Source organism: Manis pentadactyla, chromosome 3 (genome assembly GCF_030020395.1).
Source record: "Manis pentadactyla isolate mManPen7 chromosome 3, mManPen7.hap1, whole genome shotgun sequence".
Lineage (NCBI taxonomy): Eukaryota > Metazoa > Chordata > Mammalia > Pholidota > Manidae > Manis > Manis pentadactyla.
The window spans coordinates 77,860,638-77,882,419 of record NC_080021.1 but is presented as its reverse complement, the minus strand read 5'-3'; the positions used below and the strand labels follow the sequence as shown (position 1 = coordinate 77,882,419).

The 21,782-nt window shown below is 37.6% G+C and overlaps 1 protein-coding gene across 1 annotated transcript in view; it reads right to left on the bottom strand.

Moving 5' to 3' along the window:
- The window catches only part of LOC130683080 (POTE ankyrin domain family member A-like), a 39,533-nt gene extending 21,450 nt beyond the window's left edge, over nucleotides 1-18,083 (bottom strand). The window contains exons 1-6 of the mRNA XM_057499333.1: nucleotides 17,981-18,083; nucleotides 15,848-15,954; nucleotides 14,472-14,609; nucleotides 12,368-12,447; nucleotides 4,216-4,284; nucleotides 75-100 (exon numbers count right to left, since the gene is read on the bottom strand). Coding sequence (XP_057355316.1) covers nucleotides 75-100; nucleotides 4,216-4,284; nucleotides 12,368-12,447; nucleotides 14,472-14,609; nucleotides 15,848-15,954; nucleotides 17,981-18,022 — 462 coding nt within the window. The 5' untranslated portion in view covers nucleotides 18,023-18,083. The remainder of the gene's footprint in view (nucleotides 1-74; nucleotides 101-4,215; nucleotides 4,285-12,367; nucleotides 12,448-14,471; nucleotides 14,610-15,847; nucleotides 15,955-17,980) is intronic.
- Nucleotides 18,084-21,782: the final 3,699 nt, after the last annotated feature.

Here is a 21,782-nt window from a genome sequence, read left to right as displayed (position 1 = left end):
AGGTGAATAATAAATAACTTACATTTCATACAATCTGTGGTTACTAAATCAAGATAAAAATATGTAAATTTTACCTCGATGTGATATTTTTCATCTGAACCTAAAAAGCAAAAGGGATATGTAATCAATGATACAACAAGAAAGCCAACTTTATATTCATGGCAGATATAGTGCTAAGCTGAATCCTCATGCTTGGCTATGAAAATTATTACATTAGGATTTGCTGCTTTGTGATATTTGAGTGTTTAGGACAGCAACAAGACAGAAATATGAATCCAGTGTAAATGCTGAAGAAAAACATAGGACTATATAGGTTTAACAAAACATGCAGTTAAGATTTCAAAAGTAAGACTGTTTCAGAAGAGTATAACTAACAGAAAAATGCACATACGTGAAAGTGAACATGCTGACTGATGGAAATAAAAGTGATCGTTAGTCAGAGAAACAAATCATGACTCTGAGGGGATAAATGTGAAAAGCTGATGGCAGAATGCAATGACGTGTCTTTAATGCAATACAGCAGAATCATTTGTAGGCTTATGCTACAAGCATTTGTAAATTTTCTCCATTTGTTCTGAAATTCAGGAAGTACAGAGTTGGGATGGAAATTCAGGGATTGGATATCTTTCTCATCAGAGAGAGTGTTATGAATTGATCAGGTTGGATATACAGGTTGTAGTGTAATAGTTTAAAAAATACTCTCTTTTTTTTAAATACCTGTGTGGCCTACTGATATGCCTACATTTCTTGCATCCTCTAGTTTAGTCACCTTTAAATTTCTTGATCCGCTCATGTGAGAAGGTATATAAAAAACACTTCTAAGAGATAATGTATAATGTATAATGAGCTCTCAATACTGAAATATGGCTACTGAAAAGGCAGAAAAAAATTGAATTGCCACTGAATTATTAGATATCAAAATATTTTATATTTCAAAATCAGTGTAACATTTGCTAAAAATCACAATTTTAGTATTTAGAGAACGAACTCCCTCGTTTCTCATTTCCCAAATTAGTTTGGCTTGGTGGAACATGATAGCCCTTAAAGAATTTTTGTGAAGCAACTAACTTACCAAAAAAATTACTTTAAAAAAATGACAGCCAGTGCTTCTCTTTCAAATTACTTAAATAACCTGATTAAAAAATGGGCAGAGGATCTGAACAGACACTTCTCCGAAGAAGAAATTCAGATGGCCAACAGGCACATGAAAAGATGCTACACACCGCTAATTATCAGGGAAATGCAAATTAAAACCACAGTGAGATATCACCTCACGCCAGTTAGGATGGCCCACATCAAAAAGACAAGGAACAACAAATGCTGGCGAGGATGCAGAGAAAGGGGAACCCTCCTACTCTGCTGGTGGGAATGTAAATTCATTCAACCATTGTGGAATGCAGTATGGAGGTTCCTCAAAAATCTAAAAATAGAAATATCATTTGACCCAGGGATTCCACTCCTAGGAATTTACCCAAAGGAAATGAGTTTTTGGATTCAAAAAGACATATGCACCCCTATGTTTTTCACAACACTATTTACAATAGGCAAGATACAGAAGCAACCTAAGTGTCCATCAGTAGGTGAATGGATAAAGAAGATGTGGTACTTATACACAATGGAATGCTACTCAGCCATAAGAAGAGAACAGATCCTAACCATTTGCAACAACATAGATGGAGCAAGAGGGAATTATTCTCAGCGAAATAAGCCAGGCGGAGAAAGACAAGTTCCAAATGATTTCACTCATTTGTGGAGTGTAACAATGAAGCAAAACTGAAGGAACAAAACAGCAGCAGGCTCACAGACTCCAAGAAAGGACTAGTAGTTACCAAAGGGGTGGGTGGGTAGGAGTGGAGAGGGTGGGAGAAGGGGATCGAGGGGTATTATGATTAGCAGATATGGTGTGTGTGGGGTCACGGGGGAAACAGTACAGCACAGAGAAGACTAGCAACTCTGTGGAATCTTACTACACTGATGGACAGTGACTTCAATGCGGTATTGGGGGAAACTTGATAATATGCGTGAATGTAGTAACCACATTGTTTTTCATGTGAAACCTTCAGAAGAGTGTATATCAATAATAACTTAACAAAAAAAGGGGGCGCATGTGGAGAGGGGAGGGTAAGGATTCAGACTGCTATGTAAAGTACTCCCTTACTATGGCTGTCTTTCCTCCCCAGATGAATAGGTGTCTCTTTCTTTGGGCCTACCTTAGTCTTTAAAGATTTTTCTTGTATGTCTTTTCCATACGAGCTGTGAATGATCATCTACGTGTTTATCCCCTTTTGCTCTGAAACTAGGCGACAGTCTCGTAAATCATCTTTGTAAAAATAGTCTTTATTTACTTTACTCAATTGTTATTTATTGAGTTCCAGCTAAATACTTTAAAGGTTTAAAGAAGACTGTGGACAACAGGAATCAGGAACGGGTTTTTAGAGACAATGTCTGTGCTAATTACAGAACCAAACGGGTAGTGGGCAGGAATGCAGAGAGCATGCAGGACCATTGCAAGACAGGCAGAGCAGCACATGATGGGGTGACTATTTGGCTGAAATACAGGGATTGGTGAGGCTGGCATGCCCAGCAGTTCAGAATGCCAGAGAAGAGGGTGGGCAGTAGAAAAGGCTGATGGTAGGGAGTTAGGTAGGAGTCAGATTACCAAAGCCTTCCTTATATGTAATTTTGGATGCCTGGACATAAATGTGTTTTAGGGTGCTTCATGGTTGTTATTTATAGCTGAGATAGGTCACTCTAAGTACTGAGGGGAGGGATGAACAAGGGTGGGACGGCAAGCGAATAAATGGAAGCAGACATATTATAAAGCAGTAATGTAAAATAAAGATGATACAGGCCTGAACTGAGAAGATTCTGAAAATATATTTAGGATATAAAATTACCAGGGCTCATCATAAAATTAAGGTCCCTGGAAAACTAACTCTGCTCATTACTTTGTAAAAGGTATCAGATAAGAAGAGCAATGGTTCACATGAACTGTTCTAAGTTGCTTATATTTAATTCTGTAGTTATTCCATCTCACATCTGCCAATGCAGCAGGAACTTGTGTAGGTGTTTTGTTTTAAATGTCCTGCTTTTTGGGTCTGCCCAACTTGTGAGGAAATAGAGCAAACAAGTCAGTTGTACAGGTAAACAACTGGGCTTACAGCTCAATGTCATCACTACTCTATGATATAACTGAAAATCTTCTGTAAACTACATTGTTAATTCTAAAGGTAAAAAGAAAAAGAAGATAAAACTATAGGGGTAGGAAAAATATTATATAATATTTTAGTAGATACCTGAGCCTATGACTGATAAAGGGCACTGAATTAACTGGTGCATAAAGTTAGAATACACATTACATGTGGTTAATCAGCAGACACATTACATGTGGATAATAACAGACTGTTGTCCTAGCAGTAATAAAATTGGTTTTCTGTATATTAGTTTTAGATGATACAATCCTCAAAATAACCAACACTCCTTGTGAATTATTTATTCATTAAAAAATTGTAAGACAAGTTGCAGACTATGTGTACATATCAGAGGCGGCACTGTGTTGTGGGAAAGCCAACTCTAAATTACATAAAGTCACAGAAAATACAATTAATATTTTAATTTTTGGCTTTGGAAGGTGCTCTTTTCATTACACTTAATGTAGCTGTAACTAATACTTGTGAATTCAGGGCTATAAAAACAAAGCTAGGAGACTACGTTTGGTCTGAGTAGGCAATCTTTAGCTATCTACCTAGTTTCCCAAACAGTCCCTAAACTCTAAACACAACCCTGCTACACACTCTTAAGTATGTTCTCAATACTAGCCTAGAAGAAATTACCTTTTCTCCTAATTCTCTGTTATTTAGATATTGTTTTGGGAGAGAAAGAATGCCAATCCTTGCTAAAAGGTATTCTGTTTGCTTGTAGGTTGCATACAAAGAGTAACCACAAAGATTTTGTCACAAAATGATTTTTTAAAAATCAAAACTACATGAAGCCATGCAGAGGTGATCAGGGGTTGAATTCCCTGTGCTTCTTCTTACCTTCTGTGCTCTCTCTGTCCTCTAGAAGCTGTGATTAACAAAGGTCAGAGTTTATAATCCTCTAACAGGAACACAGCTCCAATATTAATCTTTCCTTTATCTCTGTGGGTCATCTGTTCAAATTCTGTGGATGCTGACTGATTTTTGTTCATTGACAGTGACACAAATGGACACTTACCTTCAGTTTTCAGATCCCCAGGTGTTTGACTGGACACATCACTGACAGTGATACCAGGAGAGTCCGAACCTGAAAAATCGGAAAACATGGTTTCCATGTGTTAGTTTGTAAGTAATGATACAAATTAGGCTAACTTATGCAACGTGTTTATCAGAGAAGAACTCCCACATCCTCCCGTCCCCACTGAGACACACTGCTATCTCACCACTTACATGCGCATTTTACATGCCCTATACAGCCATTCACACAGGTAAGCCTACCTAATTAACTAAACCCGTCTGCGCACAGTTGTTCACAAGCCACTAGCCGTCGCCATTCTCCCAGGAGAGGAAGGCCACATACCAGCAAGAAGGGATGTTCTCGCAGCCCCCACATGTTCCAGTTCCCCACAACTACCTCTATCGCCATAAAAAGGCAGAAGAATTTGACACAGACCAGACCAACCCAGACTTCCTCCCCTGAGAAGGAATCTGGGGAGATAGACCTAACTAATCTCCCTGTAAAACAATTCAAAACAAAGGTTATAACCATCCTGATGGAGCTGCAGTGAAATATGCAAGAGCTAACGGATGATGTCCGGAAGGAGATAACAGAAATGAAACAATCTCTGGAAGGATTTATAAGCACAATTGAAAAGATGTAAGACGCCATTGATGGAATAGAAACCAGAGAACAGGAACGCATAGAAGCTGATGCAGAGAGAGATAAAAGGATCTTCAGGAACGAAACAATATTAAGAGAACTGTGTGACCAATCCAAAATGAACAATATCCACATTATAGGGGTACCAGAAGAAGTGAGAAAAAGGGATAGAAAGTGTGTTTGAAGAAATAATTCCTGAAAACTTACCCAAACTGGGGGAGAAAATAATCGTTCAGAGCACAGAAGTACACAGAACTTCCAACAGAAGGGACCCAAGGAGGACAACACCCAGACACATAATAATTAAAATGGCAAAGATCAAGGACAAGGACAGAGTTTTAAAAGCAGCTAGAGAGAGGAAAAAGGTCACGTACAAAGGAAAACCCATCAGGTTAACATCAGACTTCTCAACAGAAACCTTACAGGCCAGAAGAGAACGGCACGATATATTTAATGCAATGAGACAGAAGGGCCTTGAACCAAGGATACTGTATCCAGCAAGATTTTCATTCAAATATGAGGGAGGAATTTTAAAATTCCCAAACAAGCAAAAGTTTAGGGAATTTGCCTCATACAACCCACCTCTAAAGGGTATTTTAGAGGGACTGCTCTAGAAGGAAGCACTCCAAAGGCTAAACAGATGTCACCAGAGAAAATAAAATCACAGCTAAGAAAGCAGAAGTATCAAATATTAACTGAAGGCAAAAAATGAAATCAACTACCCCCAAAAGCAGTAAAAAGAAACAAGAAAGAGCACACAAATAAACCACCAAACATACAAAGAATGGAGGAGGAGGAATAAGAAGGGAGAGAAATAAAGAATCATCAGACTGTGTTTATAATAGCTCAATAAGTGAGTGAAGTTAGACAGTAAGATAGTAAAGATCCTAACCATGAACCTTTGGTAACCACGAACCTAATGCCTACAATAGCAGTAAGTACATATCTTTCAATAATCACCCTACATGCAAATGGACTGAATGCACCAATCAAAAGACACAGAGTAATAGAATGGATAAAAAAGCAAGACCCATCTATATGTTGCTTACAAGAGACTCACCTCAAACCCAAACACATGCACAGCTAAAAGTCAAGGGATGGAAAAAGATATTTCATGCACACAACACAGAGAAAAAAGCAGGTGTTGCAATACTAGTATCAGAAAAAATAGACTTCAAAACACAGAAAGTCACAAGAGGTAAAGAAGGACATTATATAATGATAAATGGGTCATTCCAACAAGAGGACATAACCATTATAAATATATATGCACCCAATACAGGAGCACCAACATATGCGAAACAAATACAGAATTAAAGGAGGAAATAAAATGCAATGCATTTATTTTAGGAGACTTCAACACACCACTGACTCCAAAGGACAGATCTACCAGGGAGAAAATAAGTAAGGACACAGAGGCACTGAAAACACACTAGAACAGATGGACCAAATAGACATCTATAGAACTCTACACTGAAAAAGGACAGGATACACATTCTTCTCAAGTGCACATGGAACATTCTCCAAAATAGACCATATACTAGCCACAAAAGAAGCCTCAGTAAATTAAAAAAGATTGAAATTCTACCAACCAACTTCTCAGACCCAAAGGTATAAAACTAGAAATAAATTGTACAAAGAAAGCAAAAAGGCTCATAAACACATGGAGGCTTAACAACATGCTCCTAAATAACCAATGGATCAATGACCAAACCAAAATACAGATCAAGCAATATATGGAAAGAAATGACAACAACACAAAGCCCCAACTTCCGTGGGATGCAGCAAAAGCAGTTTTAAGAGGAAATTATATAGCAACCCAGGCATATTTAAAGAAGGAAGAACAATCCCAAATGAATAGTCTAAAGACACAATTATCGAAATTGGAAAAAGAGGAACAGATGAGACCTAAACTCAGCAGAAGGAGGGACATACTAAAGATCAGAGAAGAAATAAAATAAAGTTGAGAAGAATAAAAAAATAGAAAAAAATCAATGAAACCAAGAGCTGGTTCTTTGAGAAAATAAACAAAATAGATACACCTCTAGCCAGACTTATTAAGAGAAAAAGATAATCAACACACATCAACAGAATCAGAAACGAGAAAGGAAAAATCACGACGGACCCCACAGAAATACAAAGAATTATTAGAGAATACTATGAAAATCTATGAGCTAACTAGCTGGAAAACCTAGGAGAAATGGACCACTTCTTAGAGAAACACAACCTTCCAAGAATGACCAAGGAAGAAACACCAAATCTAAACAAACCAATTACCAGCAAACAAATTGAAGTGGTAATTAAAAAACTACCAAGGAACAAAACCCCCAGCCAAGATGGATTTACCTCGGAATTTTATCAGACATACAGAGAAGACATAATACCCATTCTCCTTAAAGTTTTCCAAAAAATAGAAGAGGAGGGAAGACTCCCAAACTCAGTCTATGAAGCCAACATTACCCTAATACCAAAACCAGGCAAAGACCCCACCAAAAAAGAAAATTACAGATCAATATCCCTGATGAACGTAAATGCAAAAATACTCAACAAAATATTTGTAAACCGAATTCAAAAATACATCAAAAGGATCATACAAGATGACCAAGTAGGATTCATCCCAGGGATGCAAGGATGGTACAACATCTAAAAATACATCAACATTATCCACCACATAAATAAAAAGAAAGACAAAAACCACATGATCATCTCCATAGATGCTGCAAAAGCATTCGACAGAATTCAACATCCATTCATGATAAAAACTCTCAGCAAAATGGGTATAGAGGGCAAGTACCTCAACATAAATAAAGGCCATATATGATAAGCCCACAGCCAACACCATACTGAACAGCGAGAAGCTGAAAGCTTTTCCTCTGAGATCGGGAACAAGACAGGGATACCCACTCTCCCCACTGTTATCCAACATAGTACTGGAGGTCCTAGCCATGGCAATTAGACAAAACAACGAAATACAACCAATCTAAATTGGTAAAGAAGAACTTAAGCTGTCACTATTTGTAGATGACATGATACTGTACATAAAAAAACCTAAAGACTCCACTCCAAAACTACTAGAACTGATATCGGAATACAGCAAAGTTGCAGGATACAAAATTACACAGAAATCTGTAGCTTTCCTATACACTAACAATGAACTAATAGAAAGAGAAATCAGGAAAACAATTCCATTCACAATAGCATCAAAAATAATATGAAATACCTAGGAACAAACCTAACCAAACATGTGAAAGACCTATTCCCTGAAATCTATAAGACACTCTTAAGAGAAATGAAAGAGGACACTAGCAAACAGAAACTCATTCCATGCTCTTGGCTAGGAGGAATCAATATCGTCAAAATGGCCACACTGCCCCAAGAAATATAGAGATTTGATGCAATCCCAATCAAATTACCAACAACATTCTTCAATGAACTGGAAAAAAATTGTTCAAAAATTCATACGGAAACACCAAAGACCCTGAATAGCCAAAGCAATCCTGAGAAGGAAGAATGAAGTGGGGGGCATCTCGCACCCCAACTTCAAGCTCTACTACAAAGCCACAGTAATCAAGATAATCTGGTACTGGCACAAGAACAGAGCCACAGACCAGTGGAACAGACTCCAGACATTAACCCAAACATATATGGTCAATTAATATATGACAAAGGAGCCATGGACATACAATGGGGAAATGGCAGTCTCTTCAAAAAATGGTGCTGGCAAAACTGGACAACTAGATGTAAGAGAATGAAACTGGTCACTGTCTAATCCCATACACACAAGTAAATTCGAAATGGATCAAAGACCTGAATGTAAGTCATGAAATCATAAAACCCCCAGAAAAAACATAGGCAAAAATCTCTTGGACGTAAACATGAGCAACTTCTTCATGAACCTATCTCCCCAGGGAAGGGAAACAAAAGCAAAAATGAGTAAGTGGGACTATATCAAGCTGAAAAGCTTCTGTAGAGCAAAGGACATCATCAATAGAACAAAAAGGTACCCTATAGTATGGGAAAATATATTCATAAATGACATATCCAATAAAGGGTTGACATAGAAAATATATAAAGAGCTCATGCGCCTCAACAAAGAAAAAGCAAATAATCCAATTAACAAATGGTCAGAGGAGCTCAATAGACAGTTCTACAAGGAAGAAATTCAGATGGCCAACAGAAACATGAAAAGATGCTCCACATCGCTAGTCATCAGAGAAATGCAAATTAAAACCACAATGAGATATCACCTCACACCAGTAAGGATCGCCACCATCCAAAAGACAACAACAAATGTTGGCGAGGTTGTGGAGAAAGGTGAACCCTCCTCCTACGCTGCTGGTGGGAATGTAAATTAGTACAACCATTGTGGAAAGCAGTATGGGGGTTCCTCAAAAAGCTCAAAATAGACATACAATTTGACCCAGGAATTCTACTTCTAGGAATTTACCCTAAGAATGCAGCACTCCAGTTTGAAAAAGACAGATGCACCCCTATGTTCATTGCAGCACTATTTACAATAGCCAAGTAATGGAAGCAACCTAAATGTCCATCAGTAGATGAATGGATAAGGAAGACGTGGTACACAATGGAATATTATTCAGCCATAAGAAGAAAACAAATCCTACCATTTGGAATAACATGGATGGAGCTAGTGCATATTATTCCCAGTGAAATAAGCCAGGTGGAGAAAGACAAGTATCAAATGATTTCACTCATATGTGGAGTATAAGAACAAAGAAAAACTGAAGGAACAAAACAGCAGCAGAATCACAGAACCCAAGAATGGACTAACAGTTACCAAAGGGAAAGGGATTAGGAAGGATGTGTGGGAAGGGAGGGATAAGTGTGGGGATAAAGAAAGGGGGCCTTACGATTAGCATGTATAATGTAGGGCGGGCATGGGGAGGGCTGTGCAACACAGTGAAGACAAGTAGTGATTCTATAGCATCTTACTATGCTGGTGGAATGACTCTAATGGGGTATGGGGGGGTGTCTTGGTGAAGGGAGGAGTCTAGAAAACATAATGCTCTCCATGTAATTGTAGATGAATGATAAAAATTATAAGACAAGTTGATAGACTGTGTACATATCGGAGGCGGCACTGTGTAGTCAATTCCCAGTATTTCCCATACTTCTGGTAGAGCCAACTCTAAATTACATAAAGTCATACAAAATACAAGGAATATTTGAATTTTTGGCTTTGGAAGGTGCTCTTTTAGTTACATTTAATGTAGCTGTAACTAATACTTGTGAATTCAGGGATATAAAAATAAAACTAGGAGACTAAGTTTGGTCAGAGTAGACAATCTTTGGCCATCTACCTAGTTTCCCAAACAATCTCTAAACTCTAAACACAATCCTGCTACACACTCTTAAGTATATTCTCAATACTAGCCTAGAAGAAATTACTCTATCTCCTAACTGCTGTCCACGTGCCCTGTACTGCTATCCACGTAGGTAAGCCTAATTAACTAACCACGGTCCCTCATTTTTTCTACTTTTATATTTTCTACTATCACTTACTTTGACTTGCTCATCAATCTCTATTACCTATTCTATATTCTGTAGAGCTTAATGAGGAATTATGATTCTTCAAGGTATGAATTTTATTATTAATGAAATTTATGGGTAACCACTTATTTTACATTTAAACATGCATAATGGTTATTGGGTGCTGTAGAGACATAGGTTTCAAAAAAGTTGTCAGTGAATGGCATCACTTTAATTACAGTATGCACCAGGATCTTCAGAATTCACTTGTTAAACCTGGAATAAGCACAGTCAGTTTATGTGAGAAAAGACAGCCTTGAGTGACCTGTTTCCAAGTTAAAAGAGGGCAAGTTGACTCCAGAGTATAGAGTGCCATGAGTTAGGAAATGAATATATAACAAAATTATTTTCTTTAAGACAAAATCATCAGATTTAAACTCTAAATCTTAAGCAAGTGAGCAAAAAAAAGAAATTTGGATGGAAACTTTGAAGCCCTTCCATCACAAGCACTGGTAAAAAGTTTCATCCATGAACCTGGCCTGGCTTAAAGTGGTGGTTGTGAAACATCACCTGGGAGTCCCTGGAGTCCCAAGATTCATCTGCTCATGGGGTCCAAGAGGTCCAAGTATTTTTGCTATAAAGCTCAATGTTACTTGCAATTTCCATTCTCATTCTCTTTACAAGCATACAGTGTAATGTTCCAGAGATATGGTATGTGATAACATCAGAGCTCTAATAGCTAACGCGATGTATGATCATGTACATTTGTATTTAAAATGTTTCAGTTTTAACTTCTAATGTCATGACTATCAATAGATACAACCCATTTAACTAAAAGTTCCTAGGAATTCTCAGTAATTTTTAATAATACAGAGGAATCCTAAGACCAAAACATTTCAGAATTACTGTTTTAAAATTCTACCAATATTTATTAGGGTATAATTACTTTTCCCATTTTTAATAATCAAAGACCTCTCTCCCTCTCTCTCTCTCTGTCACAAATGGCCAACAATGGAAGTTGAATAAATTGAGCACCCGGACTGTGCTCATTTCAGTACCGTTGGGTGAACACCTCAAGATGGGCTGATACAAGTCCAAAGAAACAAAAACTTCCTTTGGCTGTGTCACCTTCTGTGTTTTCCTTCACAGTGTCCTTTATATGAAAGGTCATCAAGCTGTGGCCCACAGGCCAAATCCAATCTGCCATCTGGCTTCGAAACAGTCGTCTGGGAGCAGTCATGCTTATTATTCACTTAGGTCTTGTCTACGACTGCTTTCAAACTATTATGGCCCCACTTAGCAGATGTGACAGCACCTGGTCTCTCTCATTCTGGTTTGACTTAATGAGGTGTGAAGCCGGTAACAGGCCATGCTGGTGTAACAGTATGTAAAATAAGCTGTGTTTCTCAACGAGGCATGGCTTTTCTGACTCCCGTACTTCCAGCAGGAGTCTTTAAGAGCCTGTCTCAGCAGTACTGCTGCACACCAGCGAAGTTCTGAGTGTCTGCCATTTATGTATGGTTCTTCCAGGAAGGTACTGCTGTGTTCCCAGTTTTAAAGACAGTTATTTTTATTAGTGAGATAAATCAGTATGTAATAAGAAACATTCATGTACTAAACGTAATTCAGTTGTTGTAAAATATCCTATTTTTATTTATCATTTTTTACCTTATTTTCTACTTCATTATGACAAGTTTAATTTGTTACAATGTGATTATAGAGGAAAGATACAACATTTAACTTAAAATTCTTTTATGTACACAAAGATATATGGGATTTTAAGGGTCATGACTAAATGAATTCCTTTTCAGACAATTGAAATAAACACCAGCTCAAATTTTGTTACCTACATTAGCTTTAAAAATAATTCTGAATATTGAACTATTAAGAAAGAAATTAAGAAAGAAAAAATACACATGTAAGTTATACACTGGTTTTCTTCATTGGTCTTTCAAAACTCCCTTATTCTTACTTTATCTATGGTAGACCACCAAGGGCAATTCACTATCTCAACTCTTACCTGGAGAAGAGTTTCGATTATTTTGAGAAGAATTTTTAATTCCCTTGTCCTCTTTGTACATATCAATTAGTTGCCAAATGCTATGTGTAAAGAAAGGTTACAAATAATATTACTACTTTAGTGCTGATTTGAAAAACATTTACCAAATAACATTCTTAAGAGTATTTTGGATAATAACAGGTAATACAAAGCCTTAATTAGCCCATAGCCCATATACTCCAAATTTCTAAGTATTACAAACGTTTTATTAAGCAAATAATTAAATATGACAAGCAGTAAGATAGTAAGGTGGACCAGTCATGAACTGAGGGCACTATAGCTCAGTAAATGAGTCAGAGTTAGCGTGCCATAACGGACGGATGTGTCTTGAACTCAGAAGGCCTAGCTCTCTAACCAACAGCTATTTGTTATTGGATAAGCTGCTTCTCTTCAATTCAACGTCTTGCTCTAGAAAGTAGGGATCTTGCCGCCTCATTTTACAAAGTTGTTGCAAGGGTTTAATGAGCTACTATACCCCCCAAAATGCTCAGAGGAACACTCAAGGAATGGAATGATTGCTCTTCAACTTGAAACTATTTTGGAATACCAAATAAAACCCAGTGGGTTTTCACATGTTCTAACAAGTTAGCTGCCGTGTTCAGAAGATGTTATTATTTTGGTTAACTGTTCTTCCTTTGTGGTAATTTAGGGGATAAGTAACTTATAAATATACTACCTCATTAAGTTCGATGAGAGCATTGTCCCCTATCATTGTAGCTAATCACACCGAGGGCACAAAACAATAGAAGTCAAAACCTGGCGCCAACTGCTACTTTTTCCTCTCCATCTACTCAAACTCTGAACTAGCAGGTCTTTATCTGAATGATGTTTCATCTCCATGTCATCTCCAGTTGACTTGAAAGACTTATCCCTACTCTTGTACATGTGGATTCTGATGAGACATGGATGGGGCTTAGCTCTCCTAAGACCAAGTAACCTACTTGAGATTCAGAGATTCCTGTTGAGTGGCTGGCTCTCTTGTGAGGAAGAATCTGAAAGTATTTTGAAACCTGAACTCCACTCAAGGCACTTTGGAAATTTTCATTATTATGGAAAACAGACCACTTAAGGGGCGAACCTTAATTATGGAATCTCAGGCAAACTGGTCCCACTATTTAGGTCAGGGCAATATGGGGTGTTCCATGACCTAAGAAACCTGCTACCCTGTGGGTACAGAACATCCTAGGAGAAGGCAAGTCTAATCTCTTCCTGCAGCCTTATCTGAACCTCTCTGCTAATATCTGCAGCTAATGGTCCCACCTAATATCGGCAAACAGCACAGACAATATCCTCAAAGGGTGACTCATTGTGAGGGTCTCAGGCTAGGATGCAGGCTCTCCATAAGGCTTTTGAGGGTGTACAGAAAAGTGTGTTGTTGAAGCTAGCAGGCCCATCTCCCAGAACAGCGAGCTCATGCTCTGGAATAGTGGCTGAACATACAAGCATAGGTATGTGAACTGAGAAAAGGTGTGGCATTTCTAGTCTAGTGTGGATCACCATGAAGACAGGAATCTAGAAAGGCAAGGACATTCTGGGAGCAAAGGTCAATCAGGACTGCCTGCAGGGCCATTTCAGTAGCAATGCTGCAGCAGTACAAGCAGTGGAAACAACAGAACATAAGAGTGCCCTTTCCCCCCACCTCCAAGTGACTTATGAAAGAGCACTGTCTCTTTGGTCTTAGGGAAACCCTTGGGTTCTTGGAAAATTCAGGGGGGAGAGTATAGGGATAGTCCCCAGGGAAAAACCCCAGGATTTTCTGCTATCCTGAACATGTCCAGATAACATTAGAAAAATCAGAGACGTGACATTATTTGTGCCCCATGCATAGCAAATATACATAGAATTAAATGGATAATGTTATGTCTTAAAAGTCCTGTGATAAAGAACTGGGCACCATTGCTACTAGTCTAGCTTTTTGCTGGGTTTCTGGCTGATGATATGCACTATGTGTAGTGCCATTCCAAAACTGACTGAAACAAACTATGAAATTACCTGTTACATATTGAGTAACAGTTATTTTAAACATTAGTTCAGTGGTAGCTGGCATTTTAATGTAAATACTTACGTATTCAAACCTCTCTTATGAGCATAATTTTTGGCAGTCCATCCAAGGGTATCTTCTGAAAGGACATCAGTATCTTGCCGAAGAAGCAGCCTGGCTATAACTGTTGATCCATTATCTATAGCAAGCATGAGTGTTGTTCTAAAATGACAGAGAAATAACTTCACCCTTAGGAACTTTGTTACTTAAATAGCTAACTTAATACACTTTACCAAGTTAAAATCTTGCCTGTCTGTCTAGAACTGACCATTTACATGGTCAAGGGTTCATCTTTGTAAATTACCTCCAAGACTAAAAGGAAGGGACAAAAAGGAAGCCTTTTGTCCCACTTGGCTGTTATGTAGTAGAAGTTGCTACTTTAAAGTCCTCTGGTGGACAAGAAACTATAGTGAGGTCACTTTTCTGAAATAGGTGAAGATTTAAATGAAGAATCCCCCATTTCTTCCTTAGTCCGGTATATTATACTTGAAAAAGACAGAAGACTGATACATTAAAGCTATTTGCAGGCTTATAACAATAGTAGTAATAATGGTAATACTCATAGTTGCAGTTAAGATGCTAAGTATGTGCTAGGCACTAAACTAAATGATGTATCTGTATTCTTACTTATACACAACCACCCTTGAAGGATATATTATAATCCTTTTTTATATCAAACATACTGGTGCTGATAAGTAATGTTCCCAAGGTCACACACCTAACAAGCAGGAAAGTGAGGTATCACACCCAGTCTTGTGAGAACCTAAAGCCCACCTCTTTTCTCTTTATCACCCACCTATGACTTGTCTTCAGTAAATGGAAAGTTTGTTCAACTAAAGCTATCTTTCTTCCTTCTACCATACCAATGAAAAATAAAAACATCAAAATATACTAGAAGTGAAATAGGATAAAAACTGATGAGCCCATAGTATCTGGTAATAGTTATTAACAGTCACTTAGGAATAACCTAGTAACATCATTGTTTTTTAAAGAAAGCAACTTACACATCCAAAAGACAAAAATCAATTCCTTTTTATGGTCAACAAGCATCTTTTAGGAAAAAATGTATGTAAAGTAGAGGTAAAAAAAATACTATAAAAGCATTAAGAAGTCCAAAATTGTGTCCTTAAAAAGCCTGTATTTTATAAAAACCAATAAGAAACCCACCCTTTAGCTAATCTAAAAATCATGAGCAAAACAAGTCAGATTGCAAATGTCATCAGCTAATATTGTAAAAGACCCCTGCTGTATAGAATGTTGCCTAGTCAGAATCATTGCTTTTTTACTAATGATGCATTGATATTTTCCACTACGTAATTTTCAATTAATCCTACACTTAATCTTCTGATGTGTTTATCACGACGCTAGAGAAACATAAGGCTAAAAAAACAGTACTGTACCTTTTTTTCTTATCAACAGCATGTACATTTGCTCCTTTAGTTAACAAATACTTTGTCATTTCATACTTTCCTTGCCTTATAGCAAGCAAAAGTGGTGTGAAGCCTTCCTGTAAAAGAGCAAAAACAATTTATAATTTACAAAATCATATATTTCTAAACTGAATAAAAAACTTATGAAAGATCCTCTGCCCTTAAACATATAATATAGAAGGAAAATAAAAAGTGGCCCCTTCCTTCTCAGCCCTCAGTTTTCACCTGCTGCTCCTTCTCTGGGAATGCCCTTCCTCTACACCTCTTCCACAGACTACCTGCAAAGGCATTCTCCACAACTCACTTCAAACACTGAAGTCTTCCAGAAAGTCTTTGCTTCCCATCACAGTATTGACCATGGTGTGCTGTACTTGCCTTACTGCTTCCCATCTAAACCAAGAGTTTCTTGAGGGCAGGGGCTATTTCTTAATCTCTCTGTATCTCCAAGCTTTAAGATGTAGTAGGAAGTGCTTTAACTATTTTTACTGAGTTAACCGAAGTGAGTCTCTCTAGGGTACTGTTTCTTACAACAATTATTCCAAAGAATATGTACTTTACCAAAAGTTAATGACTATGCCGCAGTGAGGATTCCATGTTCTATATTTGAGAAATATTTTAAAGCTTTGCTTTATATGTCTAGTACTAAAGAAACTGTTTAACTGCTTACTCCCTATCTGCCCAATACTTCTTTGTTGCAAACATTAACATTTGAGGAATTAAGTGTTTCAGGCATAGTTCTGACAGCTTTCCAGTAAAAATGAAGGTTTTTCCCATGTGTACAAAATTGCTTGATTTTTCTTATCAATGGTGTCAGGTTCCAAGATGTCAATGTCAGGCACTACTGCTTCGAATGGGTCACTAGAAAATGGGCTCTGAATTAAAAGAGACAGGCTTCAAATGAAAGGATTGCTTATAACCAAATGGTCCATGGGTTTTGTCCTATAAGAAGATAGTTTTGTTTTACCTTTGCTGTTAGTAAGCTCAATATGAAATTTTAATCCCAATTGTAAGATAACCCTGGGCCCACTAAAAAATCTTTTTATTTAGGTTTCTATTTTAATTGCCACTTAAAATTGTATTCCATGCAAAATATGAATCAAATAAAAATATAATGGCTTATTAATAAAACTTCTAATACTGATCTATATGGATTATTTGTAGCATAATGGAAGTTAACTAAATCACTTACATTTTTAAGGAACAATGCTGAGGGGAAAGATATATTGTCTACACTAAACAGATAATCTGACTGTAACCATGATCAACCGCATTAGGTTTATAGATATTCCAGTGGGATAGGATTACCAATAATACATGTAAAAAAAAGTTATTTTAAAAACCACTTATAGAAAAGATGGTGGCATAAGAGGTGAGAGAGAGAACTCCTAAAATGACATATAATATGAAAATATAATTAATACAACTAATCCTGAAAGAGCAACAGGAAATAAGGCTGTACCAGCCTGCATACACATGGAGAAAAGAGCAGACCTCACAGAATACGGTAACATACCTGATGTGGTGGAACCCAACCCCTTCCCCCACCCCAGCCCAGCAGAAGAGGAAGAAATAGCATGGAGTGAGTGGATGCCTGGGACTGCTGAACACCTAGCCCTGGAGATCTGCTCTGGGAGCACGAACCTGCATTGTATGCTGCTCTGATTTAGTGTGGTTGGAAAGCTAAAACAGGCTGAATACCTGCAGAGATGGAAATTCCAGCTGCTGTGGAAAACAGGGATTCATATCTGGCTGATGTGGGTGGGCAGTCTGAGAGACTTCCTAAAAGTGAGAGGGCTGCTAAAGGGGCAAGGATTACGCAGAGCTTACTGCTCAGGAGAAAGGACAGGTAGACAAAATTGGGTGCACTCTGCCCAGCAGGTTGGGAGCTTAAAGTATCTTCAGGCACTCCATCCCCCTGGCTATGTACACAGCTCCAAGGCCCCCACCACCACCATGATACACAGCCTGCTGTGTCTTACTCCCACCCGGCTAGCCTGCACCTGGCTCAGGATCACAAACCCGCAAAACTTGCCCTGCCATCAGGCCAGCCAGAGGGAAGCCCCACCTACGGCAGCTACAAACACAAAGCACAGAGGCTTACACCTGTGTGTTTGGCCCACTGGTTTGGGCACTGGAGACAGGCATAGCAGCCCGGAAGCAGGAAACAGTTCTTTCCTCCCCCAAGGCATCAACACAGCTCTGCTGTGAACCCAAACATTGCTCCAGGGGCTAAACAGCTAAAGAGAGTAGAGCTTCTGGGCACTACAGGGCACCACAGACAAACTATGAACTGTGAAAGGAACTTGGTTCAAAGCAAAATTATGAATACACCTGAGAAAGATTGAAATACTCATGGAGGTATAGAAAAATATTCAAGATCTCAGGAATGAATTTAGGACGGAGATCAAATAGTTGAATAACACAATGGAGGGTATTAAAAGGAGATTAGATACAGTGGAGACAATAAATGAAATAGAAATTAAGGACATGGAAGAGGAATACAAAGAAGCTGAGGCACAAAAACTGAAAGAATACTGAGAGAACTGTATGACCAATACAAATGGAACAATATTTGTATTATGGGGGTACCAGAAGAAAAAGATAGAAAGTGTCTTTGAGGAAGTAATTGCTGAAAACTTCCCCAATCTGGGGAAGGAGATAGTCTCTCAGGCCATGGAGGTGCACAGATCTCCCAACACAGGGACCCAAGGACAAAAACACCAAAACATACAATAATTAAAATGGCAAAGATCAGGGATAAGGACAGACTAGTAAAAGAAGCCAGAGAGAGAAATAAGATCATATACAAAGGAAAACCCATCAGGCTTTCATCAGATTTCTCAGCAGAAACCTTATATGCCAGAAATAAGTGGAATGATATATTTAATGCAATGAAGAAGAAGGGCCTTGAACCAAGAAAACTTTATCCAGCAAGATTATCTTTTAAATTTGAAGGAGGGATCAAACAATATCCAGATAAGGAAAAGCAGAGAGAATTTAGCTCCCAGAAACCATCTCTACAGTGTATTTTGGAGGGACTGCTATAGATGGAAGTGTTCCTAAGGTTGAATAGCTGTCACCAGAGGTAATAAAAAGGAATAGACAAAAAGTACAAAATATGATTTATAATATAAAAAGAATGGAAGAGCAAGAAAAGGAGGGAAAAAGAAAAAACCTTTAGATTGTGTTTGTAATAGCATACTAAGTGAGTTAAGTTAGAGTCTTAGATAGTAAGAAAGTTACCCTTGTACCTTTGGTAAACATGAATCTAAACCCTGCAATGGCAATAAGTACATACCTAATGATAATCACCCTTAAAGTAAATGGTCTGAAAGCACGAATCAAAAGACATAGTCACTGAATGGACAAAAAACAAGACCCATCTATATGCTGCCTACAAGAGACTAACTTCAAAATCAAAGACATGCACAGACTAAATGTGAAGGGATGGAAAAAGATAGTTTATGCAACTAATAGGGAGAAAAAATCAGGCATTGTAGTACTAGTATCAGACAAAATAGACTTTAAAGAAAGACACAAGAGACAAAGAAGGACATTACATAATGATAAAGGGATCAATCCAACAAGAAGATATAACCATTATAAATATCTATGCTACCAACACAGGAGCACCTACATATGTGAAAGAAATACTAACTGAATTAAAAGGGAAAATAGAATGCAATGCATTCATTCTAGGAGACTTCAACACTCTACTCACTCTGAAGGACAGATCAATCAGACAGAAAGTAAGTAAGGACACAGAGGCATGAACAAAACATTAGAATAGATGGACCTAACGGACATCTACACAATTCTACACCCAAAAGCAGCAGGACACACATTGTTTTCAAGTGCACATGGAACATTTTCCAGAATAGACCACATACTAGGCCACAAAAAGAGACTCAGTAAATTTAAAAAGATAGAAATTGTACCAACCAACTTTTCATATCATAAGGGTATAAAACTAGAAACAAACTGTACAAAGAAAACTAAAAGGCTCACAAATACATGGAGGCTTAACAACATGCTCCTAATCAATCAATGGATCAATGACCAAAGTAAAGCAGAGATCAAGCAATATATGGAGACAAATGAAAACACCACCACAACACAACTCCTTCTGCGGGATGCAGTGAAGGCAGTTCTAAGAGGGAAGTATATAGCAATTCAGGCCTATTTAAAGAAGGTAGAACAATCCTAAATGAATTGTCTAAATTCACAATTATTGAAACTGTTAAAAGAACAAATGAGTCCCAAAGTCAGTAAAAGGAGGGACATAATAAAGATCAGAGAAGAAATAAATAATACTGAGGAGAATAAAACAATAGAAAAAATTAATGAAACCACTAGCTGGTTCATTGAAAAGTAAACAAACTAGATAAACCCCTAGCTAGACTTAAGAAAAAAAGAGAATCTACACAAATAAACAGAATCAGAAATGAGGAAGGAAAAATCACTACAGACCGCACAGAAATACAAAGACTTATTAGAGAATGCTATGAAAATCTGTATGCTAACAAACTGGATAACCTAGAAGAAATGGACAACTTTCTAAAAAAATACAACCTCCCAGACACACGCAGGAAGAAAGAGAAAATCTAAACAGATCAATTACCAGCAATGAAATTGAATTGGTCATCAAAATACTACCCCAGAACAAAAGCCCCATACCAGATGGATTCACTGCTGAATTTTATCAGACATTTAGAGAAGACATAATACCCATTCTCCTTAAAGTTTTCCAAAAAATAGAAGAGGAGGGAATACTTCCTAACTCATTCTATGAAGCCAGCATCACTCTAATACCAAAACCAGGCAAAGACACCACACACACAAAAAAGAGAAAACTACAGACCAATATCCCTGATGAACACAGATGCAAAAATACTGAGCAAGATATTAGCAAAGTGAATTCAAAGATACATCAAGAGGATCATACACCATGATCAAGTGGGATTCATTTCAGTAATGCAAAGATGGTACTACATTAGAAAATCCATCATCATCATCCAGCAAATCAACAAAAAGAGGGACAAAAACCATATGATCTTTCCGTAGATGCTGAAAAAGGATTAGACAGTATTCAACATCCATTCATGATAAAAACTTTCAAGGAAATGGGTATAGGAGGGCAAGTAAGTCAATATAATAAAGGCCATATCTGACAAAACCACAGCCAACATCATACTTAACAGCAAGAAGCTGAAAGCTTTTCCTCTAAGATTGGGAACAAGACAAGGATTCCCACTGTCCATGCTTTTATTCAACATAGTACTGGAGGTCCTAGCCACAGCAATCACACAACACAAAGAAATAAAAAGCATCCAGATTGGTAAAGAATAATTCAAACTGTCACTGTTTGCAGATGACATGATATTATATGTAAAGAACCCTAAAGACTCCATTCCAAAACTACTAGAACTAATATCTGAATTCAGCAAAGTTGCAGGATACAAAATTAATACAGAGAAATCTGTTGCATTCCTATACAGTAACGATGAACTAGCAGAAAGAGAAATCAGGAAAACAATTCCATTCACAATAGCATCAAAAAGAATAACATACCTAGGAATAAATCTAACCAAGGAAGTGAAAGATGTATACTCTGAAAACTACAAGAATCTCCTAAGGGAAATTAAAGAGAATACCTATAAATGGAAACTCATCCCATGCTCTTGGGTAGGAAGAAATAATATTGTTAAAATTGCCATCCTGCATAAATCAATCTACAGATTCAACACAATCCCTAACAAAACACTGACAGCATTCTTCAATGAACTGGAATAGTTCTAAAATTGATATGGAACCACAAAAGAACTCGAACAGCCAAAGCAATCCTGAGAAGGAAGAATAAAGCAGGGTGGATCTCACTTCCCAACTTCACGCTCTACCTCAAACC